Raw genomic sequence first — 27,566 nt, 5'->3', positions numbered from 1 at the left:
GTTAACAAGTGCATGCAAGATCAATGATCCAAGAAACAGGTCAAAACTACTTAGACAAAAGGCAAATTTATGAATCAAAATGGAAAAGAAGCAACAATTTCCAAGTGTGTGACCAAGTTTAATGATACATCTGTTCTCCGAAACACTTGACCATCAATAACATTTCATGGGTTATGATGCCCAGAATGTTATTTCATAGGTGTTTTATATGAATATTTACAAAGACTTTCAAAATTCAGTGGCACTAAACAAACAAAAAGAACTTAAAACTTTAAGCTACAATGCTTAAAAAATGTAAACAGTTTATTTTACATAGTTGTAAAATATAAGAACTTTCTAATGCAGCTTAATTTTATCTGGAAGGTGAATATATCCTGGTGCCCGTGAACAAGGAATGAGAGAATTCTTTACATAAGTATTGTGCTCCAGTGTGCAAAAAATTATATATAAGAAAGGAATCTAAAGTCCACAACAATTAAAAGACAACAAAAAAGTTTTCACGTCCTGAAGTTGAGAAATTTATAAAAACATTTACACATGGTTGCTGACCCATCAAAAACTTGCATAACTTAAAAACTCTGAACAATAGCTACTACAAATTCAAGATCTTTCTCAAACGGCATTTTGTGCAAAGATCAGACTAGATCATTCAGCATTTTTCCAGCCATACCTCCAACCTTCCCTTCCCATCCCCATTCCTGACATCTAGTGGCCACAAGCACCACTAAAATCCTTTTGATATATGTTCAAATTAGTGCATGTAACCAAAAGGCACACACATGTGTGAATACGTTTTTGTGCAGAAACCTGTGCAGGTTCACAATTACGTTGCAAAACAACTGTTCGTAGGAAGTTTAGAGTCTAATGTTTGGCAGGATTATTCTTACACATTCCTTTCTATTCTACAAGCCCAGGTGTTAATAGGTAGACACTGCTTTCCAAGGATCCAATATTTGAGTAGCCTTAAAATAAAGATTTAAAAATAAATCAGCCTGTAACATTATTATATTAGATACTTTGCTTTTGCCCGCATCATTTATGGAATTTTAATCCCACAGTACCATAGCTTTATGCTGTCAGTTGCAAAACAACTAAGATACATATTTCTTTTTGTTAATGAAGACTTTGATTGCTCCAGTGAAGTCAGCCGATAAAAGCACTTCTGTGTGATCTGTCTTCAAAGCTCCTTAATAAGGAAAAAGAATAAACTGTTAGTTCATTAAAAAAAAAATTTAAAAATCAAGCTCTCATTAAAAGATAAGCTATCACTGTGACAACCTTCTTCCTCCATCACATTCCTGTTATCTAGCCAATACTTTAAGAAACATCTGCATTTCTAGGAGAGGGACTTTTTCATTATATATTGGTACAGCCCTACCTCCTAACAGTTCAAGTGTAAAAACAATAATCCTAAAGTACACAGGACAACAGCTATGCCCCTCACTTCACATTCTCTCAGGTTTTAAGAATGCAACAGCTGCCAAAACGTTCAACTGCTAAGGTAGGGATATATATCCACGCCACTGCAAGGACTTTTCATCTCAAGAAACCCCCCTCCCAAATGGAAAGTATTCTTCATAATCTTTTCCTCCTCACACCATGGTATCAAGCAGAGCTCATCTTAAACACCTACCAGAGGGTATGGTATCTGATGTTTCAGAATCTTCTCCCTTACTTTCGGCTTCTTGCTTTTCAGAAGTTTCCAGTGACACCATCAAACCAGGATTGGGAGCAAAAATCGCAGATGTGACCACTGCATTGTGTGCTTCAGAAAGACAATCCAATTTTGATTACCTTGTTTCAGGGAATTGTTAATTTTACAAAAATAGCAGGCATAAATTTTAGTAAATATCCAAGAATCTCAGTGCTAGTGGCACCAAGTAAGCTCATCATTCAAGAAACAATTGTTATTGTTTTATAAGCTTAGGGATCTCAGAAGTTCCTGTAAGTGCCCAAAGCTAACTGGCAAGGCCTCCAAAACATGTTTGATATAAATACGGTCCCACATTTCCCAAAACCTCTGTGTGTATAGGAGATAAGAGTTGCTCTTTTTTTTTTTTTTAATCCTGCCATGAAAGAAAAAACATTTGCATTTGTTTTCAAAGCCACTTTTCCATAAAGGATCTAAGGATTGATAATTATTTTGATTACTACACTTATACAACCAAGTTCTGCCAATGAAACATTGAGAATCTCTTACTGAAGCTGGACAAACTCTTAGCTACTCTGACTCTTGCCATCCCAATCACGCATCTGTAGAGAGTTTCCTGCGGAGAGTCCACTTATTGAAAATCTACCACTTACAATGCATCTTGCTAATAATTTGTTCAAACTAAATGAATAGTACTGCTGAGCAAATAAAAACTAGAGATAAAAATATTTAATTTTTTAAATCATATGAAGTTCAATAAAACAAAGATCAAAAGTTGATTTTTACCTTTAATCCCTTCCCAGAAATCATTACGGTCTCTTCTTACAGATGTAAACTTGCTCAAGTCATGGTATGTACTCCAAATATAAACGTATTTATCTTCTGAACCACTTACGATGTAGGTAAAGTCATGGCTAAAGATTCAAAGAAGGAAACACATTACTTTTCTTAGCTGTTCAAGCACCTGTTACAATACCTCTCCAGAGGACTTGCAGCTTTACAAGTGCAACCAGGCTAAGTTCACAATTCAAACTGATCCTTTACTTTAGTGACTGCAGCTCAACAAAAATACAGTCCTTAAATGAATGTGCATGCAAGCTTCCTGATGCTCTCCCCTCTGGAAGAAAAACTAGTTCTCATGAATAGCACACAAAAGCTGTTCTTCTGCAGACGTAGAAGAGGGTTAGTCTAACAGCTGTACTCAGCAACAAGAAAGTGGCATAACCTTTAAGTGCAATTCGCATCTTTGAGTCTAGAACCCGTGTGAACACTTGAGGCTGTGTAACAGGACTTGTTTACAACACAATAACTGGCAAAAAAAATCCACACAGGTGGAAGATGAAAGGCATTCAACAAGATTGTAACCAGATGACTGTATAACACACACTGACAGGGGCAAAACAGTACCTGCGAATCCAACTCAAGTATTTACTTTTAAATTTACCTACTGCATGAATATGCTACATATCTAAACTCTAAGTCATCAACTTACAGGGCTGTAGCATAGTTAGCGTTAATTTGGGAAATTAATCTTGAGCAGGGGAGCTGGACAAGATGACCTCCAGAAGTCCCTTCCAACCTCAGCCACTCTGTGAAATACTGGGTCAGCCTCAAAGGTGCTTTCAAAGGCCAACAGCTGACAATCAAGATTAAACTTGGCATTACTCCTTAAGCACTGCCGCCCTCCTCTGCTCAAACATCCAGGTTAAACAGATACCCAAGCATTTTTCCCCTTTGGCTTCTGCAAGACTCAAAGAGGGAATAGAACAAATATTCTTTTCCCTCTACTCCCTCTCTTTTACTACCTTAAAAACCAGTATTTCCACGACAGTCACAGTAATATACTCAAACTCAGACAAGCATCTTAGGCCAGCACAGAGAAAAAAGAAAAAAAGAATTGCAACTCAGATTTGCAGGCTGTTTCCTGACAGTGATGATACACAGGCAGTGACCAACAGCCTTGGGCATCAGATGGGTGACCAACACATCTGCAACAATACCTGACAAAATTAAGGAAATAAAGCCTATTTATCATGGAGGAGAGAAAAGATGCGGTGTCCCAGCCCCACCAGTTCTAGCACAGTTCCTGTATTTACAGCAATAGTAATGGACATGCATCGTACTGTCAATACAAAAGGATTCACTCATCCACAGAAGCTCCCTGCTCATAGGCAGCTCTGTCATTCTTGACCAGAGCCTTTAGTTACCTTTGTATTCCGAGCCAAGTGATATTTCGGAGGCTCAGCTGCATACCAAAGTAAACAGATTATTTAAACAAAAGCCTCTGTACTTCAGCCACAGCATTTCCCAAATCCAGCAACTCCATTGCTGTAATACTATCTTACCTAAAGCTGGCTTTGATTTGGCTGCTGCTGTTGACATAACCTTTGTATTTCATAGATAAAGACAGATCTCTTAGGTCATACAATCTGATTCTGGAATCATTTGATGTCACTAGTATCTAGAAAAGAAATAAATAAAATTCAGAAGTGGAAACCATTAGCATGTCCAGTATCAGTCTAAATCAGCAAAGAGTAATGTTCATTTTAGTACTGTTAAAGGACTTCTGATTTAAGTCAGTGACTACAAACAAGACTTAGCACAAACTTATTAAACATTAGATATAAATATCAGACTCTAGTACCGAGCCAAAGTTGCACTGAAAGACAGTACCTTATTTTCTCCAGGCAAGGGTTCAATGCCAGTAATTTTTCTTCCAACTCTATTTCGGCCTCTGGTAGAACGCACATGTATTTGTGTATGGTACTTCAAGTGCTGAAAAGATATTAAAATGTATCTTGATTTGAAATAATTGTGTAAAAACTTTAAACTATTTTGCTTCAAGTTCTAATAGGTTTGTTTCTTGATATTTAAATAAGCATTACTTTTAAATCTGTTATTTAACATTAAAAAAATTCATAGTCTCAAACTTTTTACCTCTGTGTCATAGAAGATGCATCTTCCATCATATGTGCCTATGACTGCGTATTTGCCATTCTGACAGAAGTTGGCAGCTGTAATCAATTTCGTCTGCCCATCTACTTCATTCCATAATGCCACTTTTTTGTCAGGAATGTTCCAGAGTCGGAGTTTCCCATCCAACGAACCACTTAAGAAGTACCTGTCATCCTGAGAGGACAAACTACATTAATCTCTGCTTGTGCTATGAGTATGCCCTGATTTCCTTAAGACCTTCCTGCTCCATTTCCAAACAGCTTCTCTCCAGAACCTCCCAAATAAGAGCTCTCAGATGAGTTGATTATAATGTTTAAGAAGGCTGAAAAGATAATGTTAAAATTACTGGTAAATAGAGTTCAATTTCTTACAGATTTTTGACAAGATTACACACACGCAGTGTGTATACCTCAAGTTAGAAAATTGTTCACTGTTACCGCAATTATTTTTCTAACTTATGTTGAGAGGGTAAAAAGTGCTAACCTTGTCAGGAGTTGAAAGCTCCTTTCAGAGTTCCCGATACATCTACCAGTTATGTATGCTCAGGGAACACTGGAAAACACTTTTCCTCTACTTGAGTTTTATTAATATTAGGAAGCTTTATTACAGTATTTTCTAAAAATCATCAAATAAGATAGGAAGGGATCTCTGGAGGTCTCTGGTCCACCTCCCCTGCTCATAGCAAGGACAGCCTCAAGAGTTTGATCAGGCTGTAGAGGTTTATATCCTGTCCAGTTTTAAACATCCCCAAGGATTCTGTGGTCTCTAGACAATCTGTTCTAGTTCATTATGATTTTTTCCACTAATATTTAATCACAACATCCCTCATTAGAAATTCTGACTTTTCACAAAGTTACTCAAAACTATACCAGCTGTGATGTTATAGCCAACAGACAATTCACTTTCCACATCATGCTTACAAATGGTTAAACCACATGGACACTCCTGGTGAAGTTTAATGAAGATGAACACTTAAAGTTTCGGAATATTATCCAACAGGGATATTTTTAAAGTGCACAAACTCTATTATTCAATTTTTTTTTTAATTGAAAATAAAGGGGGAGGACTCTTGTAATTTCAAATTCTGCCTCTCTAGAAGAAAGAGGGCAATTACACTTACCCTTGGATGGAATGCTATAGCAGTGACAAAGTCTATATGCTGGAAACAGCAAAGACATTCTCTTCTTGATATATGCCATAGTCTGACAGTCTTGTCCATAGAAGAAGAAAGCAAGAAGTAATTCTGTGAAATGAGAATTCTATGGTTATTAACATAGACACAAAAGTAACAGAAAATACAGAAGCAATCTGATTGGTAAAGTCTTACCAATTTCTCTGTTGCCATGAAAGTCAACATTTCATCCTTTCACATAAAATGTTTTATCCGAATTATCATTACTCATTGGTGCTTTCCTTAAGCCCAGTACACTGATGCTCAGTCACAGAAAGTTTTCTGGAAGAATCTCAGCGGAAATGAATACTTGGAAAGTAGTTAAAGTATTCAGAGAAGAAACAGCACAACATGCTTCAGAGAAGGGGTGAGAGTCTCTCCTGCCTAAGATCCTTCAGCCAGACTGTGTTCTTAAAGTTACAGCTGTATTCCAATGTGGACAATTAACTGAATAAGCTTTATGAGAAACATTTCCAAAGTTAAGCACAAGGTAATCCTCTAATTTTAACATATATGTATATATTCAGCAACTTTAGAATCTGTACACTGCATAAAACCAGTGAAGCATACTGAAGACAAGAAAAGCGGTAACACCATAAATCAGATATCACACAGCTCAATGGAAATTCCTCCCACTCTAAACAATTTAACTCCACTATTGAATACACAATTGTAATTGTTACTAGCTTGATTTTTTTTTTTGAAAAGACGACTTTTAATTAGAGAAGCCCAAGAAGTTTGTTCATTTTATTGCAACTATTTCAGCTGGAGTAAGTGTTGTCTCTACAAATCTTTTCTCTTAACTTCAATGATTGTTTCATATTGTTTAGATGTATGGTTCCAATGGCAACTGACAAAAGAAAACAATGAAAATACAAGAGAACTGTGTAGTCTGTATGAAGGTGCCTTACTTTAGACCAGGAAAGATCAAGAAGATCTGCTGTATGCCCTTTGTATTTGCAAAATGGTCGTTGACGAAACGGGGCATTTTTATCATCTGGGTCTTCATCAACTCCACTGCAAATCTGTCAGAGAAATGTATAGAAACATTACAAAATGTTAGTTGGAAAAATTAACAATAAAGCAATTACTGCTTATAAAAAGTACAGGGTCAATAGCAATTTGAAGAACAACTCTTATGACTTTAAAATAAACAACACTGCAGTAATAAACAACCAAAGTAAATTTCAAGTACAACGGGCTATGAAACATCACCTTGAAATTCCAAAATTAAGAAGCTCTACATTTTCCATCCATACAGCTTTTATTCAATAGGATAAGAATGGGATAAGCTTGACAGCAATTTAAGCAAAAATCTGAAGATAAGTGTTTGGAACAAAGTATATCAATCTTGAAAACTGCATTCCAGTTTAGAATATGAACTGCAAGTTAAAGTTTCTGTGTTTCTAGTGCATATCAAGAATGATAACTTCCTAATAAAAGTCTCTTTCAGAATAAACAGGTGCAAAATAAAAAACCCTAGATGTTCCTATACAAAAGCTCTCCAGCAAAAACACACTCAAAACAACATCCCTGGTGTGTGTGGCTAAGCAAGCCTATTCACTTACCTAAGCTAAGGAAAGATTCCCCCCCGCACCCCCGCCAAAACAGTGCACGTTAAATAACGCTGTTGCTAAAATCTTTGCTTAAACCCTGATTTCATCATCTGAATGCTCTACAAGTAAGAGTGTCTTAATACTTTTGGTCAGTCATGTTCTATTTTATCCTACACAGGTGTGAAAAATTTTAAAACGTCAGGTTTTATTACAGTTCTGAGGATCCCATTGTTGAGTTTGGCCTTCTCAGAAAAGACATCATCAAGTCAGATGTTAACAGTAAGTAATGCTTCAAGGCAAAACACTAAGACAGGAAATTCAACAATGTAGTTTTTTTTTCTCCTTTAGCATTTCACTCAGAAATCTACTCTGGCAGAAGGCCACAGCGAAGCTATGGAGGTTTTGTAATGTATTTAGTGATGTACTTTCTTGCTTGCACCCCACACATATGGGATAACAGTATTTGACTGAAGGTGTCTATTGATAAGACAGTTTGTCTACACCTCAAAGACACAGGCCAAGAACTCTTTAATGTGTGTTTGGATAAAGCAACAATGAAGATCTGGCATTACAGAACAATGCGACCCCCCCACCTCTTCCCCTCCCAATACTTAGTGTACATACCCCTGCATCAGTATCAGACTTTGAAGAATTCAGACTCTCTTGAGATGGGGAGGGAGAGACACGGCCTAGAACACAGGCAGAAACACCATGGTCAACTCTAAGTTCCCAAATAACTAGAATTTCTAGTGTTTTAGAGCTCTAGCAATGCATAGAAAGATACCTTCTGTGTTGTACTTCATTCGCATGTTATTGAAATAGTCAAAAGCGTTCTTTAAAACCCATATTCTTACTACGTTGTCCTGTCCTGCAGATGCAAGTAATCGACCGCAGTGAGAGAATTTCATTGTCCAAACAGCACCCTGTCAAAACAAAAAGATCATTAAGTTACATAAAGTGCCTTTTTGCATATCAAAAGTCTTTCTATAAGGTAAACTGACAAGATTTAGGACATATACAAGATACCACAAGTAAAATAAACGGTAGATCAACATACTGAAAAGTAATTGTTAAGACTGGTGGATTGTGCAACATATTTGCAAAAAGTTTGAAAGAAACAGCTCACAAGGCAGATTACTGTAGGACAGGAGTTAAGGAAGCTCAGCGCTACCACAGCATTCCACATAAAACTGGTACGGTTAGTAACAGTCAGCAAGCCAGGGTTCTGAGTGACTTATAACCTGCTATTTGATTTATAAAACTGGCAAGTATTTGTAGCTGCACTTGAAGTTAGCACAAGCTGCACTAACACTTTTTTTTTTTAAAATAGAAATTGTGTTTGGTTACATCAATTCTGGCAACCAAAATGAGTACTACATGTATTTGTTAAATTCAGAATTGGCATGAGGATTTTGCAAAGCCTGTGAAGACAACAATTCTTTCTCCATTGCAAAGTCCGAAGAGTCAGTAGTCAACAAAACACAGTATCACACAAGCAATATTCCATTTCCTCCTGTTCTTTAATGAACAGCTATTAGGCATTTGACTCCACCAACCTAGCATCCTTTTAGGATGCTTTTGGGGAATTTCCTAGGTTTTAAGTAGTCAAATACTGGCATGATGGAACTAACACAGATGGATTACCAGTAGGACTGGAAACTTTAGTTGTGGATGACAAGCTTGAACTCTCCAGTCACCAAATTGATTGCTGTAAGTCATTATCCTTAGCCTAACACTTAAAGATGGGGAACTGTTTCAATTGTCAGACAGTTGCTGTCAGCAGAAGAATCTGGGAAGTCAGCAATACTAGAATGTATTTCAGACTCTGCAAGGGAACGTGCACACTTCCAACAGTGATGAATAGGTAGTTTTTCTGCCTTGTTCTCCAGAGGCATCTCTGCAAATATCATATCCTGGTCTCTCCCCTCCTTATCATTCTGATCCAGATACCCCATTAATCTCTCCCCACTTTTGCCTCCAGAACCTATCTAGTATTTCTATTCAATACTTGTGTTCATATCTCTAATAGGCAGACTAGTTTATTTGCTGAGTAGGTCAACCCTGCTGCTCTGTGCTCAGTTCTGGTAGTGGAACATAGCCTATTTCAGCCTAAATTTGTAATTGCAGGAACCGAGAAACCAAGTACCACGCAATACCAAAACTCTTTCAAGGAAAAGCTCTTGAGAATCCCTGAAGCCTGAGTATCTACAGACTTCTTTTTTTCTGAAGATCTGATCAAACTAACCCAATTTTCATTTCTTGCCAGGATGTTATTTTCCAGAATGAAACTGCTCTTCAAGAAGAATAAACCTGACAGTAATTTCTGGAGGTCACCAAGTAGAGGAAAACTAAAAGTTGAAACTCAGGCTGGACAGATTCAGCAAAACCACAGATGAAATTTGAGACCTACCATATGCTCTCCACTGAGATCCTGAACAACTTTAATTTGTTCAAAATCGTAAGGTCCCTTGAAGCCATGCGCTGCTTTGAACTTAACTGGTCTTGTATATGGCATCCCTTCATCATCACTGGAAGAGGGATCATCTTGATCTGTATGGAAGACTAAGAGGAAACAAATTCAACAGTACATATCACAGCACACATTTAGTCTATTAGTAAGCATTTGCCAATACTTTTTGGTAGCAGATTAGTCTTGAATTAGCAAATCTTTATAGGTAATATTAAGATCTTAAAGCAAAACAAAAATACTGTTGCATCAAGGTCTAAAAATACATCTACACTAATTTTGGGTTGCAGTGAATCCAAACACTGAACACTCAAAATAAGAACTGCTATCCATTCTTGTTCTGCCCCTTTCTTTGCACCGGGTCTTGCATTCAGCAGATCCTGCACTAAGTGATTTCTGTCAGTTTAATGTGTGCTGAAAATTATCCATTTCATTGTATCCGTTTCTTCTGACTGAATATGCTGAAGTGGCCTGGTGATTTGCCCATGAAGCATAAGAATTGCAAAAGAGCTGGGGCAAACAGCCAGTGGCAACATAAGATGCTGAAGTGCAGCAATTCTATGGCACTTATCTCAGGCTGTGGTTAGACTGGCTTACTGCAGTACTAGAAGTCTGTCTGAAAAACACTGATGAAACAAGAAGGGAGAATACAGTTGTACCTGGAAATCTTCTAACAGGAGCTCAAGCTATACGAGAATTTTAATGGTGGCACTGGTTATCAGAAAACAATCTGATTTTATTAAAGTAATGAAGACAACCCCCACTTCTACTTTGCTGGAATAACTTTCCAAAAAGGTTTACATTTTGATATCCAGACAGCTTTCTAACAGCACAACAAAAATTATAGTATTCAATTAGTTTAGCTGAAAAGGTGTTTCAACTATTACTTTACAAGAATTCATCCGTGTAACCCACTAGTCTCAGAATGCCTACCAAGCTACAAGCTTTAACTCTAAAAAGCCACATCAACTGCACAATGGTAGTATACGGCAGTATATGTCCCTCAGACAGCTTTCATTCCTAGAAGCCCAAGGATAAGCAGACTATTCTATTAAAAAAAAAATATTAAAAAGTCAGTGTCACGGACCTTCGTCTCGAACACTCTTAACTTTATTTACAGCACGTTCGCCGTATTCTTCAGCAAGGTGCTTTGCTCGCTTTACAGATTTGCCAAGGAACTTCTTCAGCTGGGTCCTTAAAAAGCAAGGGCACTTTTTCAACACATAACACTGGCAAATTCTCATTTTTTGCTGTAATGAATCAATAGTTTTGATTTGAAATGCAATATTATCTCTTTCCATTACCACTTCTTAAAATAAGCATTTAATTTGCCAACAGTCACGTAATCTTCAGTTTAACCGCAGAGCAATGGGCATACGTAAATTCAGTATCACTCGTACTTAAAGGGTAACTTGTTCAGAAGTCAGAAGGAGAGCTTCAGCTTAGAAAAACAGAACCTGTCTTTTCTTTGTAGGGACATGAAAAAGCATCTTACGTTTTTTGTTTTAACCTCCCTCCATCAGTATCGGTTTGCTGTGTCTGCATTTTGTCTTCATCATCAGACTGTGCTGCATCGTTACTAGGAAATACAGAAGTGATTGTTTAATATGAAATCATAATGAGTTTAAATTGAACGAAACATTAGTAAAGTAGGATCTGCATTTTAGGATCCATCTTTATTCCTTCATGTAACACATTGGAAATACATGGACATGATGCTAATCAAGTAATAAAACAGATCTTTCAATTCCTAGGCATCTTGATACTAAAACTGCATACACACTCCAGATGCCAGAGATACATTACTTGCTTCCATAAATTCAAAATCTTAAGCTTATTGTGATGCTTTGAAAGCTAAGAGCAGACAAAATACGTTACATTACTAGGAACTGGTAACATGCCACCTTGTTCTCATACCTTGCTTTCCATAGATTAAGTAAGTTAATACTGGTTAATTCTGAAACAGAAGTTTGTACACAGAAGAGTACAGTTCCACAGAAGTGAGCTTTCAATGACAATATAGCAATGCAAAAAACCTAACTGTCTAATGTGTAATTCACATAAATCTAGGTCTTTGGAAAAAAAAAATCTAGAATGACACAATTTCCTGATCATTAAGGAACTGTTTTTCTATCTAAGTTTACATACAGACTCAGTTTTAAACATTAAAAGGGCCTAAAGCCCTGCTGATGACAGGAAAACCTCAAAGTAGTCAGCTCTACTGGGGACCACAGATCTTCAGAGCACCAAAGTCTACTAAATTAAACACTGAAAAAGCTACAGGACGTGGTAGCATGAACAACATGTAGTACTTGAACATAAACTGTGTTTAATTCAGTATAGAAATTACAACATTTAACACATCAAGTGCTAATTACAGTTCAGCTGGATTTTCAGAGATACTTGCCTGTCAATTTCCAGCAATATCATCAACTTTTAATTTACTTAAAAGTATTCAGTAAACAGCCTAGTTCATAGAGAACTGGGAATTAGCATTAAAATTAGTCAGAGACAGATGGAGTAGGACTCTCTTTACTTGCATAAGAGCTGCCTCCATGTATGCAAAAACTATGACAGCAACAGTATCAGAAAGAGCTGAAAGCTATCATCATTCATACCTGACGTATTCTTTAGTTCTTCTCATGATATGCAAAGTTAGGGGATTAATGCCTGTTGGTAACTTTTCTTCTGCCAAACTCAGGGGTATTTCCTCACCTGTATCAAGGTTTTTTATCATTACACTTGCTAGAATTTCCTATGGAAAAAATAAGATGTGAAATCAATATGACTTGATTAGACTCCAAAACCTAGGGCAAAATATAAATCATCTGATCTTACAGATTATTTATTTTAATGCGAAATTCTGTAGTTCACTATATATTTATTTTACAAAGACTAAGTTTAAGTTAAAATTGCCTTTAGCATGTTAGCACAAACATTATCAACCACTATACACAGATGTCATCACAAGCTTCAACTTCATAAATCAGAAATGCAGCTGTACAGATATCAGCCACTGCCTGACACGTTCCATGCTCATATCAAACATATTATGTAATTAAAAGATTTTGAAGTCTTCCCCCTTCAGATATTTTAACAGCTGTAGCTTAGATTTAGTCAAAGACAACCTTTACCTAGAGAGAAAAAGCATTTAGACCTAACTAGTATTACACAAAGTAAAAGGGTTTTTTGGGGCATCTCATGATCTATTCATGATCATACATCTGTTTAGCAGCAGCAAAAAAACCTATACACAGATATATACAAATAAAAACTGTCTGCAGCTCGATAAGGATTAGGATTAATGGAAGTTATTAACTGAAAAAACTATTTCTTAATGTTAGGAAAATCATTCTCCTATTGCTGACTCCTTCCCCTTTTAGGTACATGACAAAACACCAAGTTTGCTGGTGTTCCCTCACACTGAAATCTTGTAACATGTTTGCATAGCTACAAACACAAACTCATAGCATTTCAGATCTATTACAGCTCACACTTTCAAACACTAATACTACGTATGACTCAGGGACCACAAAGGGCTTAGGTGGACAAAGCCAGAATGCCATCACTCCTGTTTGCGTCCCTGGTCACAGCATACAGTGGTTCAGAGTGCAAAGAGTGATGTGTGACTACTCCCAATTAATTTGACAGACTGGAAAAGCAAGTACAAGAATGTACTATGTACAGACATCGTGGTTTAACCCCAGCTGGCAACTAAGCACCACCCAGCCGCTCGCTCACTCCCCTCTGGTGGGATGGGGGAGAGAATCGGAAGAGTAAAAGTGAAAAAACTCATGGGTTGAGATAAAGACAGTTTAATAAGTAAAGCAAAAGCCGCACACACAAGCAAAGCAAAACAAGGAATTCATTCACTGCTTCCCATCGGCAGGCAGGTGTTCAGCCATCTCCAGGAAAGCAGGGCTCCATCACACGTAACGGTTACTTGGGAAGACAAACGCCGTCACTCCGAACATCCCCCCCTTCCTTCTTCTTCCCCCAGCTTTATATGCTGAGCCTGACGTCATATGGTATGGGATATCCCTTTGGGCAGTTGGGGTCAGCTGTCCCGGCTGTGTCCCCTCCCAACTTCTTGTGCACCCCCAGCCTGCTTGCTGGTGGGGTGGGGTGAGGAGCAGAAAAGGCCTTGACTCTGTGTAAGCACTGCTCAGCAGTAACTAAAACATCCCTGTGTTACCAACACTGTTTCCAGCACAAATCCAAAACGTAGCCCCATACCAGCTACTGTGAACAAAATTGACTCTACCCCAGCCAAAACCAGCACAACAGACCACATTCATTAATACCTCATCTGTGAGCTCTCTTCCAGAATTAGACCTGGGTCTCTGTGGTCCAAGTACTTCATTTGTTGTTTGACCATCAGCTGCTTTCCCATTTTCCTGAAATTTTGGAGACAGAACACATTATCTCTAGTGTAACACTAGAGTGACAGAAAATGTTGCAGTTATTGTACTTAAAATAATTTCCCAATACCTGTGCAGTGACTATTTTATCTCCACTAGTTGCACTTGCCAAATCCAAAGAAGGCTGAGAATCTTTGGGCATGCCTTCTGTCACTGTACTTGGAGTTAAGAGACCACCAGCTCTGAAGTTCTCTCGAGAAACTGAAAAGAGATTCATATTAGAAAGAAGATCATAACACTTGCCACAGACAGTCTACAGATTGTTAGAATCCTAACATCATACTCCTGAACACCCTTTCTGACAAGTCTGATTTTTTTTAAACATCAACTGCCACCAAATCTGCCTCACCAATTATATATTTCATATATAGTTGGAGGCACAGGCACGATTTCACACCGAGTCCTCTTAAGTTTTATTAACAATTTTTTTTTAGTCATTTCTCTAGTAATGCAGGACTACTCATTTTCATGAGATCTCAGTCTACATCTTGACTTGTATTTCTATGCAAATACAGATTGCACACTTTTTATGTGAAGTGTGAAACTTTTTTTAGTTTCTGTATCAATGAGGCAACTTCTCCTTGCTACAGAAGTAGCTATTTTGGTAGGAAGTGTTAGTTTACAAAACAGTCCATGAATTAGGAACACTTGTAACGCAAAAGGGTATTTCTCCACTGTAAGAAGCTAAGAGCGTTGAAGAATTTTTTTTTCCTCGCTTAGATGTCAACTAAACTAAAATCACGATTGAATGATTCTTCACTCAAAACACAAAAATAGTAACCACGTAGATAACTAAAGCCATCTAAAATAGAATACTTGCCTTCTAAAACAGGTTTTTGCACTTCAAAATCCAGTTCACTCTTCTTCTTCCGGGGTGGTGGAGCTGGCCGTGCAGGTGGTGGTGGTCTTGGAGGAGGAACATTTGTTGGAGGTGGTGGCCGTGCTGGGACGGGCTTTTTTGTGCTAGCAACTATATCAGGTTCTACAGTAAGCTGCCTTGGTGGTTTTGCTGGAGGCATTTCTTCTGCTGTAAAAAGGTCTTTGGTAGACAAATCTGAAGCCACTTGTTCCAAAGTATTTGCCTCTTTCTTGTCTGTTATGTCCTCATTTTTTGATGTTTCTTCTTGTGCTTCAGTTTCATCTGTTTTATGGTCAGTTGCATTTGTTACTTTTGTTAGTTTATGAGTTTCCTGTTGCTCAGAAGTAAACAAAAGCTTCCCTGACTCCAATTCAGTGTCCTTACACACGCTCTGATACACCGGTTCTCTAGGGTCATCTTGTAATGGTATTTTTGCAGCTAATACTTCTGGAATACTACTAATGATACCTGCTCCAGAAATCCAAGTATTTGCATCTGAAGTTGGAACAGTCAGCTCTTTTCCTCTAGAAGCTAAAGAATCATCATCCAGTTGTTGTGCCTTCTGGCTTTCTTCTATAATACTGTCAATAATCTAGAAAACAAAACCAAAACCATTCTACTGTTAAATAGCAAGCATTTCTAGGGTACACTCACCAGTCAGTCTGTACAACACCCACAAGAACTCTTCCATTGTATACGAAATATAATTTGTTTAAAAATTCTGAAGACCTAGGTGCAGAAATAGGCATAAAATAAATGAAAAATAAAAAAGTGACTGATTTCCATTCCTCTTTAATATACTTTGAGAGAAAGTTAGGAAACAAGAGCCGTTCACTCTTCAGAGTTCTCATGGCGTGCTAAATATGACCCTGTAAATTACTCAAATAATTCAACACCGGTGAATCCTAAATATGTTTTTAGAGTGCTTAGTTTCATATTTACCCTTTAGATGGACACTCTTACTAACATTAATGACAAATTCTAACCTGTATTAGTTTCAGGATGAAGACTGATTATTAAATTATGTAATATTTCTAGTGTGACACTGGAAGCACAAAACAACATTTAACTAACCTCTTTCGAATCATCTTGTTTCATTTCCTGTACAAAGGTCTCATTTCCAGCTTTGTGTAGCTTGCTGTCCATATCCTATGGAAAAAAACAGATGGTATATACCCTAAGATGATGGTAGTAAGTCCTTCAGTAAGATGATCTAACAAAAATATAGCAACAACAAATTAAATAGCATAAAGGACAAGAATTCTGTACATTTTTACACATTGCTGCTGTCAGATAGATGTTTAAACAGTAATGCACAGTACACATGAAGAGTATTTCACACCACCATACACAGAGAGAAAGCCTGCACACTATTAAACAAAAAAGGCAGTTATCTTTAAGAGGTTTCAACCTCAACTAAAATAAAATTGAAGGTAGCATGAAGTTTAGGGAAACATACACATTTAATAATCCATATTAAAACATTTTTTTCTTTATCAGCTTGTGGGAAAGGATGCAAGAACTGTATTATCACAACATATAATAGAAACTTTTTTAGAAATTTCCAGGTTAAGTCAGGCAGATCTATCAAGTGGTCACAAATATGCCTTTGAGGTTCTGACACAGTCTTATGTTCTACAATTTATTCCTAGTGCACAGTGTTTATTTTTGCCATCAGTCATCTTTATGCAGATCCTTCCAAAATCTAAATAAACTGCAGCAGAACAAATGAAATGACTGGATTTAAGCAAAACACAAGAACATTTTCAGAACATTTGGATAAAAGACTGCATGAATATTCAAAGCTGAGTATACTATTTATTCTTTATATTTGTATAATCAACACTACCAGGATATTATACCACCAATGTGAAGTCAGTTTGCAGTTTAAGAAGTACAGATTCAAGATGTGCAAACAGCATCAACACTTTGGCATATGGTACCAAACAAAGAATTAATAAAAGCAATTCACTAAAGGTGGCCTCCTGTGCCAAAATAACGTGGTAAATCTTTGTAATAATTTTAAGTCTTATTTAATTTTTTTAAAAATAATTAAATAAATCATACTTAAGATAGGCAGTCCTAGGAATATTAGAATTAGACTACACTTTGGGCATGTTAAGTATGGATATTCTACACAAGAGTCTTAAACCAGAACTGAAAATATTCTAGTTGTGAGTGAACATATTCATCAATTCCTGAAAAATCTTAGGTTCAGAAAAGCAAGTAGTTTATACCATAGAAAGATAATGCTTTAACCAGAAGCCTGCTTTAACCTCAGTTAATAGGTCTAGTAGGAACTTCATCATATGCCTTCTGTTCTACATGAATCATTGATCACATTGCCTAGAAGCATATATATTAGCAATATCTAAAGGGAACTCCGATAGAATCCTTGATGTTGGAAGGGACCTGTGGAGATCCTGTAGTCCTCAAAGCAGAGCCAACTAGAACAAGTTGCTCAGAGATGTGTCCAGTCAGGTTTTGACTATATCCAAGGATGGAGACTGCACATCATCTCCATGCAACTTGTTCCACTGTTTGACCATCCTGCAGAGTCTATCTGGTGACCAAAGCTGCAGATAAAAGCCTGTATTTGTCTCACAAAAGAGAAAAACTCCTCACAACTGGCTCAAAGAATTAAGTTACTGAGCTTAAAACATTAAGAAAAAATAAACACACCTCAACTGATTCCCTGAGTTGCGATACAGAACTGCTGTTCTCCTCCTCCTTCCTGTCTACAGACACGAAACTCTCTTCTGTTGAGGTCAGCAGTCCTCGACTGTCTCCCCACAATGTTAAAGCCCCCAAAGGCTAACTGTTACCATTATAAACTATTTTTGTTAGGCTATTAATTTAATTCTGCTTATACGGTTTTGGATATGCACAAGATACCTAATCTCCATATTAAACAGGTATTTTAAAAGACCTCCCCACATTTTTTTGGACCTTGTCAAGAATTACAGTGACTGTCTAGTACAGATATCTAAGGAATTTCTTCTCCTCAGACTTTTTTTTTTTTTAAGAGACTTTGCTAGTCAAACAGAATCTTTATAGCATGCTAACATACTATAATATGTTTGGAAAAAAACACACAACTCTTGTAGACATCCATCTTAGAGTTCTGACCTCAAGAAATGGCATATCATGCAGAGACAGCTGCAATTATAGAAAAATTCTTCCTCTCCACTCCCTCCACTTCCTTCCACAAAGTTTTTCTAATCTAAATGCAAGTTCTACTTTGCTTTATCTCTAAAATCTATCTTCAAAAGGTATGACGACTTAAATACTTAAGTGTAATTAGTGTCTACAGAAGCCCATTATATTAATTTCTAATTTTATTGACATTAAACTCACACACCTGTTAAACTTTGGACTTAGGAAATATTTCTTACCCGTTCCAAGACAAACTATACCATTAGTCACACATTCACTCAACTGATACGGTACCAAGCAGAGAAGCAAGTACTTTTTCCACCTTCAAAAACTTAGCTTTGAACAAGTGACTTAGGAAGATACTTAAAAAAAGCCAACCTACAAGCAACATACAGAACTTCATAGCTAATAATTCAGTCAACAAGACATTAAGGTCAGTTTTGAAGTTCATTGACTGCAACGAGTTTAGTCAGAATGATAGAGCGACATTTCTTGAAAGGCTTACACATGTAATACTTAATCCTAAAAGGGACATTAAACAGCACACAAAATAGGGGATAAGTCTGTTCCGTAAGATATGGTATCACTGTAAAAAGATTATTGATTCAGAGCAGAGTGCTGCTGACAAATCAGAAACACTATTTTCACTACGATTTGCCAACACTTTGCAGACAAAATGTCAAGCTTTCTTTACTCTATGTAGCAGTGTTGCACAGCATCACCTTTGGCCCTTCTGAGACCAGGAAATGAGTGTTATTTGTACAAAGTTCCAATTCCTCACTTATTTAATGTGTGCCAGATTCAGCTGCACTGTCACTATGCACAGATGCAGCATACCAATTACCTGTGTGGGAAGTGGCAACGCTGTCTCATTAAGCTAAATATAGTGTTTTATCTTCACATAACCTAGAGGGAAGGCTTTTGAAGTACAAACACTAAGATTTTTCTTATTTTGAAGGCAGAAGAGAGCAAAGAAAACTATTTCATATAAATCAAGACCAAAAACCAAGTGCTGCAGAGACTTGCTTACTACTCAAAAATCACTTGAAAGAGGGTAGTCTAGTAATTAAGTAGAGCTCAATTAAATTGCACATATACGTTTCAGAACAAAATTAGCTTCAAGACATGTTAACATACCCTAAATAAAAGTGAAGTTGGAACTTCAAGAGACGTAAGCACAACAATTGCTACGTACAACAAGGAAAGCCTATAATTTCCTGTCTGTGTAGATGTTAGGGCTACTGTAACACATCTACTTTAGGTAGAAATGCTCAACATTATGTTCATCAACAAGCATTTGATTGATTTTAAGAAGAAACTCACCTTTAATACATGGGATCCGACTTTCATTGGTGACCTGTTAGAAGGAGAAGACAGACTTAGGTAGAGCTCCAAGAAAAAAAATCTCTTGACAGTAAGCTTCATATTAAACAGTCTTAAATACAGTCTTCATTTACAGTGAATGTATACTTGATACTTTAGACGAGCAACAAAGTGAATGCTTCTCATACCACTCCTTTACACAAAAGGCTCCAAATAGAGTTGTGTTCAACTATCTACAATGCACAGATCCACAGCTTCTACAATCCCTGAAAGTTTCTCAGCAGAATCTTCTAGAAATCATATTTCTATCAGCCTTTTCTAATAAACTGATGCTATTCCAAGTACAGATTTAAAAACATTTTGCATTACAGAGAATTTAAATTTAGCATGTACAGGGAGCACGGGGTGGACATCAAAGAAACCAGAACTTTCAGAAAGCAGAAGTACAAATGCTTGCAAATCAAATGCCTGAACCCTAATCTGTAGAGTCAACACTATCATAGCCATTCTGCCCTTCAGCCTCTCTAGTAAATGTAAAGTCTTGTTTCTAATCATGACGCTTGGTATAAATATAAGTATTTACATTACCACAGGAGGGAACTAATTTTGCACTACTTTCCAAAATGCATACTCTGAAACAGTGAATTTGCATTAGCACCCACTCACACATAACCTCTCATTTCACTAATTACATGAAAGAACAAGGTATCTTAGGGGAATGGTATCAAATAATTACTTCTCTTCAGGTCACCACTCAATCCAATCAGTGAACGGTCAACTCTTACTACGTCCTGAACTTACATCTTCAGAATTCTAGAAGATATTTAAATATTGAGTCACACTGCTTACTCTGACTGCAGGATCTTACTCATATATAAAGATGTGGAAAGGCTGGACCAGATGATCTTTCAAGGTCCCTTCCAAACTGGGCTGTTCTATGATTCTATTAGTTTATCAGTCACAAGGAGAGACCAAGTTACAGATCACTTCCTTAAAAGCTTACTACCAAATGAACAACCTGGATTGTACAGGCATCCCGGCTGGTTACCAAGGTCAGTGACACTCGAGAACTTAGAGTATCATCTTGTACCAAGCAATACAGACAAATATAGAGATCTCGGTCTAATTTGCACCTCCTGCTTCCAAAATGATGGTTTCAAAGGACAACACCTTCTGAAAAAGAAAACTATTTCCATTTCATTTTTAAGAATTTCAGTTCTTCTCTTTACTATCTGAAAGCATTTCATCATAGAAAGAAAAGATCACATTTATACAGCAGAGTTAAGCTATCAAGAAAGTACAGTGGATTGGTATATAAAGACTGTATCATTTGTAACTAATTTATCACCTTAAACCTAGAGGCTTCTGTCCAGATATTGACACTTAAGATGCACAATATCCGTAACACTGTTTCGAGGCATAATCCTCCTAGAAGGTGCTAACCCCAGTGTGCAAAGAGCAAAATCAGTATTTTGACCTGAAAAAATAAACACATCTTTTGTCTTCCAAAATGTATTGCCGAGAAAGGCCACAGCCTGTGTTGAATTTCTAGTTACTGAAACATTTTCAGTTCCACTATCAACTCTTGGATTTCCTTAGAAAGAGGTGTGTCAGTTCATTAAATCCACAAGATGAATTTAACAATGAAATATATTTATAATTACAACATTAATGCCTGGGCTTCAGCAAGGTGTAGGGTCCTATTGTACAAGGCACTGCTAAGACTTTACAACCTAAATAAAATGCAAATCCCTCAACTGCAAATAGATACTTTAGTTTTCTACCGTGACACTTACCACCAATTAGCATGTCACTTCTGGTACAGGCAAATCATTCCTCCACTGGTAATACAAAATATGAGGTTCAAAAGACATTGCTACCCTTTCACACTGCTTTAGCTAATTAGTTTTGTGGAAAATCTGCACTTAAACTAAAACAGATGTTATTTCCCACTCTCATGCTTTACCTTGGGAAAAAGCTGCTCAAGTGATAAAGGATACAGAGATAGCAGGTATATAATATAACAGTGCTGACAGCTTGATACAGCACACATACGTGTCTTATGTTAGGGTGAAGCGCTGTCCTTGAAATTACATGCTTTTAAAACATTGCAAAGCTTCCGTAACTGTTTGGCAATAATACTACTTTCAGATCAGTTTATAATATAGCCAAATAAGCTTAGTGGCTTGCCTGAGATTATTTGAGCTATGTGTTTATAAGCACCGTTGCTCCCTTAGTCATTATGAGTTGCTGCTTATGTGCTATTACATTCATAAAGACAAAGTCAGTCACAGAGTAAGTTTGGTAACGGAAGTCTCCTGTAGTTCAACATTACTCTGGGATGGTCTCACCACTTCCCAACCAGCTGAAGTTACCAGCCTTCTCCACTCTCCAGTTTTACTTTAAGGTCACTAGTTTTATGGATGCAGTATCTGAAATGCTTGCATTTTTTAAAAAGTATATATAGTGCCAAAAGTGTCTGAAAAGATTTATATGAAGATAAATCCAATGATAAAATATTGATTTTGCTTTGAAAGGTCTGTAGCTTTATGGGGTTATCGGGCAGAACATCAAGACAGAGATATGCCACAGAAAACATAACGTAAAAACTTAATTTTGTTGTCTAGTATGACTGTTTAGTAAATAGTGGGATTTAAAAATTGATAACAACAGATCTTGTAGATTGCATTTCACATAAAACACTTCTAACAAGTTTTCTTACATGATACCACTGTAACACCAGTTTAACAAAGGAAGGGTTCAAGGTTACCTACAAAGATTAAACAAAATTGAAAGAAAAATCCCATTTCACCTGCACAAACATAACCAGATGCCTGATTAATCTGAAAGTCAAATAAACTCCTGAAGAACTTTTTTTTTTATTATTATTTATTCAGCTGTCACATTCATCCTAATACTGACCAGACTACAGGTACTTGCCATTCCCACTATCAGTTAGCTCCAGCCTAGTACCTATTCAAAATAAGCTTCACATTTCCAACACATTGTTGCTAAGTTTTGTGACAGAAAACAAAACGTTCAGCTCATCAAAAAAAAAAACCACAATAATGTGAATGACTGGCCTTGGTCAAATCCCAGAACCACACTGCCTGCTTTCCTGGGAGGATGTACATTGTTACAAAGCAGGTGTGCTAACAGGCAGATGAAGAGAGGTTTAAAGTGTATGTATAGCAGCAGTATATATATATATACACACTATATATATACTATATACTATATATATATATATAGCAGCACAGAACATACAAGTTCAGCAACCAGCCCACTAACCATATTTACTGCTGTCCTTCAGCTTGCAGAGGCACACGATGTTTTCCTCCCCCTAACCTATGGCTGGCCTGGAAGCTACAATTATTCTTGATGTAGCTCTCTGTGGCAGTCCACACCTTCACACCCACAAGGATTCATTACTGCAATGCACTATTTGGGCTGCCCTTGGAAAGCGTTTAGGAACTTCAGCTAACTCAGAATGCAGAAACTTGTCTGCAGTGCTGCAAGTCATCATATCAACATAACTAAACACTTCACACTCCATCTGTTTGCTGCCAAGATCAGTTTTGCATGTTGGCTAAAATACACACCAACAAAAAAAGTTGTACTAAGCATGTCCCATGTGTCAACAGGGCACAATTTAACATTATCTAGCTTCCTACACAGAAGAAAACTAGATTCTTCAGGAAAAGCAAAGTAGGAATTGGGAGCTTATATCCAACTTGAAAATTCCACTCTTCCACACCACACGAGACAATTAATAAAACAAATAAATAACAAAGAAGTCAGTAAGTTTACATAAACAGTTGTCACCATTTTCAGAATTTCTGTATCAGCAGTTATTAAACTTGCCCACACGGAACTCAGGGCAGGGGGGGGAGGAAGGTACAAAACCCACATTTTTAATGAGGGCAAATATATCTACACCGCTTTGCTAAAAACTGGCTATAGCACACGCTGCCAAAAAGGACTCCCAAGTGTTTTTCCTGATCATCAGAACACTGAATGCACAAGGAAATGCCTCAAACTGCAGAGGGCAATATGCACTTGTTTTCAGTTGCCCTTCCTCTCACGAGAAGATTTTGATTTTTTTTTTTGTGGATCCCAACTCAATGCCATTACACATGCACAACTCTCAAAACTACAATCTACAAGCCTGCTTCCAAGAAGTGTCCAATGTAAATGTGAAATTAGCTCTTAAGAAATCTCGAAGCTTATTTAGAGAAAATAATCTCCATATTGTTAGCACAGATTCAATAGCAGACTGAATTACAGATTCAGTATCTGTATTGCAAACTAAGCCCTCGAGATCACCTCCTTACTTGACTCAAGCTGACAGAATTCTATTGACTTGAGTCAATGATGCATTCTTATAGGTTATGGAAGAGCCATAGAAAAAATAAAACCATCTTTCATTTTAATTTCTAGTGAGTGACTTCATATTATCAAATTCTGCTTAGATACAGGTGGGTGAAACCTGCAAAGTCAGGACATACGGCATTATCTATATCAAATAAAAGGTAGGATGTGCGGTTGGGCCAGATTTAATGGCTCACTTCTACCAAAAGGTCTGGTTCCCCCTTCCTGCCTGTGGCTTCTAGTCACACAAATGCCACACCTTCACCCTCTCCTGTCCCCACCCTGCCAGGTTCCAGCTGTTTTAACTTCTAGAAACAGCAAAAACTATTCAATTTTTCAGCTGTTTTCAATTACTTTGAGTTAAAGCAACTCGTAGAAGAGTCTCATGATTACTAGTGCCAGAGCAAGGTAAGCAGTTGGAGCAAAACCTCATTTCAGCACAAGCGCTGTTAATTTGGCTTACCACATCTTGCGGAACTGTATGCCAAGACGTGCTTCTCACCAGGCTATGTATAAAGCTAAGTTCAGAAAAGCTTTGGTACAGGATGTGTGGGTGAGGAGAACAGATCTAGTCCTTCCTTTGTTCTAGGCATCCAGTGACCACGGACACACAGATTAAAACAAGCCCTTAGTCAATTATTAAAGCTTCAAATGGATGGATACCACAAGCCATATCTTATTGCTCTTTGAACAAGCTACATGAAACCTCATCCTGCAAGGTCAAATAATGGAGAGGTTTGGTCCAGACTACATGAAAAACAGAACTGATACAAGCCATAACCTGTTTAGCACACAACCGGAAAGAGGTATTTACAATTTTAAAAGGGGGAGTGTATTTGGCTAACATCAACAATATGGTGATATGGATAGTTTTGAGGTAACAGCACTAGGAATCTACATTATAATACGCTGTTAAAACTTCACTACACTGAGCCACAGGCTGGCTAAATACAAGAAGCATCGAAGCAACACCATTAAAAACAAATGACAGAGCATGCTAGAAGTTGTTTTACACGCAGCAACTGTTAGCCTGTTGCTGAAGAAGCTCACTCTCTTCTTTTTCCTCAGAAAATGTTACTTTTATCATATTTCAGGGATTAGTTCTGTCGGTCCCGATTTCATCTCCGCACGTCTTTTCTAAAAACTACATATTGCCAGCCCAAGGAAGGCAGATATGATCTCATCAGGATAATGGCTACCGCCATCCCTACAAGCCTTAGAAAGTACATCGAGAACTGCTCGGTTTCTTCGCAGCCTCTTGACTTTCGGGCTTGCCACTCGCTCAACCGACCCACCGCCGAGCGCAGCCCCGCCTGCCCGCGGCCAGGACGGCCGAGCACCCCGCTCCCCGGGCGCAGGGAAGCACAGCCCTGTGCTTTCAGGCGGGGGGACGCAGGGCTCGGGGCAGACCCCCATTCCCCCCCCACCCAGGAGCTCCCCAACGGCCGTAATGGTCGGGGGCGGCCGCCTCCCCTCAGGGCCGCGCTGAGGGAGGGCAGGGCAGGGCAGGGCAGGGCAGGGCGGCGGCCGCGCCGGACTCACGGCGCGGGGGAGGCGCCCGCCAGGTGCACGTCCTCGGGCGCATCGTAGAACTCCTCGGTGTCGCTGTCGGAGGCCATGACGGCGCCGGGCCAGGCCGAGCCGAGCCGCGCCGGGCCCAGCCGCCGGCAGCGCAGCGCAGCGCAGGGCAGCCGCCGCCACCTCAGGGCAGGACAGGCTGGCGGGCGGGTGGGGGCCGCGCGGCTCTCGCGAGAGAGGCGCCGGCCCCGCCCCCTGCCGGGCGGAAGTGCGGGAGGCGAGGGGAGGGAGGGGCCCGGCGCTCGCGGCGGCCGGGCCTGCCCCCGTCGCGTGACGTCAGGGCGCGGGGCGGCCTCACGCGTGCCCCGCTGCGGCGCCACCTCGCGGAGCGGCCGGCAGCGGCGCGCGCAGCGCCGGGCGCTGCCACGTGCAACGCCGCGCGCCCTAGCGGGGCCGCGCGCGCCCCGGGGCAGCGTCGCGCGCCCCGTGCACCCCGGCACCCCTCACCTACGGCAGCGGCGCAGCCCCCAGCACGGGGGGTGACAGTCCTGCCCGCCCGGTGGCTGTGGCCGCCGGGGCAGCGGTGGCCCCGCAGCACTTGGCCCATAGAATCATAGAATCATAGAATCATTGAGGTTGGAAAAAACCTCTAAGATCATCGAGTCCAACCGTCGACCCAACACCACCATGCCCACTAAACCATGTCTTAAGCGCCTCATCTATGCGTCTTTTAAATACCTCCAGGGATGGGGCCTCAACCACTTCCCTGGGCAGCCTGTTCCAATGCTTGACAACCTTTTCCATGAAGAAATTTTTCCTCACGTCCAATCTAAACCTCCCCTGGCGCAACTTGAGGCCATTTCCTCTCGTCCTATCGCTTGTTACTTGGGAGAAGAGACCGACCCCCACCTCGCTACAACCTCCTGTCAGGTAGTTGTAGAGAGCGATGAGGTCTCCCCTCAGCCTCCTTTTCTCCAGGCTGAACAACCCCAGTTCCCTCAGCCGCTCCTCAGAAGACTTGTTCTCCAGACCCCTCACCAGCCTCGTTGCCCTTCTCTGGACACACTCCAGCACCTCGATGTCCTTCTTGTAGTGAGGGGCCCAAAACTGAACACAGGATTCAAGGTGCGGCCTCACCAGTGCCGAGTACAGGGGCACGATCGCTTCCCTGCTCCTGCTGGCCACACTATTTCTGATACAGGCCAGGATGCCATTGGCCTTCTTGGCCGCCTGGGCACACTGCCGGCTCATGTTCAGCCGGCTGTCGACCAACACCCCTACGTCCTTTTCCGACAGGCAGCTTTCCAGCCACTCTTCCCCAAGCCTGTAGCGCTGCATGGGGTTGTTGTGGCCAAAGTGCAGGACCCGGCACTTGGCCTTGTTGAACCTCATACAGTTGCCCTCGGCCCATCGATCCAGCCTGTCCAGGTCCCTCTGCAGAGCCTTCCTACCCTCGAGCAGATCAACGCTCCCACCCAACTTGGTGTCGTCTGCAAACTTACTGAGGGTGCACTCAATCCCCTCATCCAGATCATCAATAAAGATATTGAACAAGACCAGCCCCAAAACTGAGCCCTGGGGAACACCGCTTGTGACTGGCTGCCAACTGGATGTAACTCCATTCACCACAACTCTCTGGGCCCGGCCGTCCAGCCAGTTTTTGACCCAGCGCAGAGTACACCTGTCTAAGCCGTGAGCCGCCAGCTTCTCTAGGAGAATGCTGTGGGAGATGGTGTCAAAGGCCTTGCTGAAGTCCAGGTAGACCACATCCACAGCCTTTCCCTCATCCACTAGGTGGGTCACCTGGTCATAGAAGGAGATCAGGTTGGTCAAGCAGGACCTGCCTCTCATGAACCCGTGCTGGCTGGGCCGGATCCCCTGGTTGTCCCGCTCATGCCTTGTGAGCGCCCTCAAGATGAACCACTCCATAATCTTCCCCGGCACCGAGGTCAGGCTGACAGGCCTGTAGTTCCCCGGATCCTCCTTCCGGCCCTTCTTGTAGATGGGCGTCACATTGGCAAGCCTCCAGTCGTCCGGGACCTCCCCCGTTAACCAGGACTGCTGATAAATGATGGAGGGCGGCTTGGCGAGCACCTCCGCCAGCTCCCTCAGCACTCT

At 39.7% G+C, this 27,566-nt stretch overlaps 1 protein-coding gene across 1 annotated transcript; it reads right to left on the bottom strand.

The window, feature by feature from the left end:
- Nucleotides 1-47: 47 nt before the first annotated feature.
- On the bottom strand, nucleotides 48-25,610 carry WDR44 (WD repeat domain 44). Its single transcript, XM_076346895.1, has 20 exons — nucleotides 25,473-25,610; nucleotides 19,560-19,593; nucleotides 16,155-16,229; nucleotides 15,042-15,672; nucleotides 14,292-14,422; nucleotides 14,105-14,197; nucleotides 12,419-12,555; nucleotides 11,296-11,379; nucleotides 10,888-10,994; nucleotides 9,744-9,895; nucleotides 8,118-8,256; nucleotides 7,958-8,022; nucleotides 6,689-6,802; nucleotides 5,727-5,849; nucleotides 4,589-4,780; nucleotides 4,325-4,426; nucleotides 3,997-4,112; nucleotides 2,438-2,565; nucleotides 1,634-1,765; nucleotides 48-1,186 (listed from the first exon to the last, which is right to left on the bottom strand). The coding sequence occupies exons 1-20, from the start codon at nucleotides 25,547-25,549 to the stop codon at nucleotides 1,092-1,094; spliced, it is 2,727 nt and encodes a 908-aa protein (XP_076203010.1). The 5' UTR covers nucleotides 25,550-25,610; the 3' UTR covers nucleotides 48-1,091.
- Nucleotides 25,611-27,566: the final 1,956 nt, after the last annotated feature.

This window comes from Aptenodytes patagonicus, chromosome 9, assembly GCF_965638725.1.
Source record: "Aptenodytes patagonicus chromosome 9, bAptPat1.pri.cur, whole genome shotgun sequence".
NCBI classification, from domain to species: Eukaryota; Metazoa; Chordata; class Aves; order Sphenisciformes; family Spheniscidae; genus Aptenodytes; species Aptenodytes patagonicus.
This window is presented reverse-complemented; position numbering and strand designations above follow the sequence as displayed.

What these genes read in the sequence shown, in the direction of transcription:
- WDR44 (XM_076346895.1), bottom strand. Translation starts at nt 25,549, where the DNA reads ATGGCCTCCGACAGCGACACCGAGGAGTTCTACGATGCGCCCGAGGAC. An exon ending in ATAAAATAGTCACTGCACAG is followed by an intron (nt 14,198 to 14,291) that starts GTATTGGGAAAT and finishes CCAAAATTTCAG; the next exon opens with GAAAATGGGAAAGCAGCTGA. An exon ending in ATCTCAGTGGAGAGCATATG is followed by an intron (nt 8,257 to 9,743) that starts GTAGGTCTCAAA and finishes TTGTTTTGACAG; the next exon opens with GGTGCTGTTTGGACAATGAA.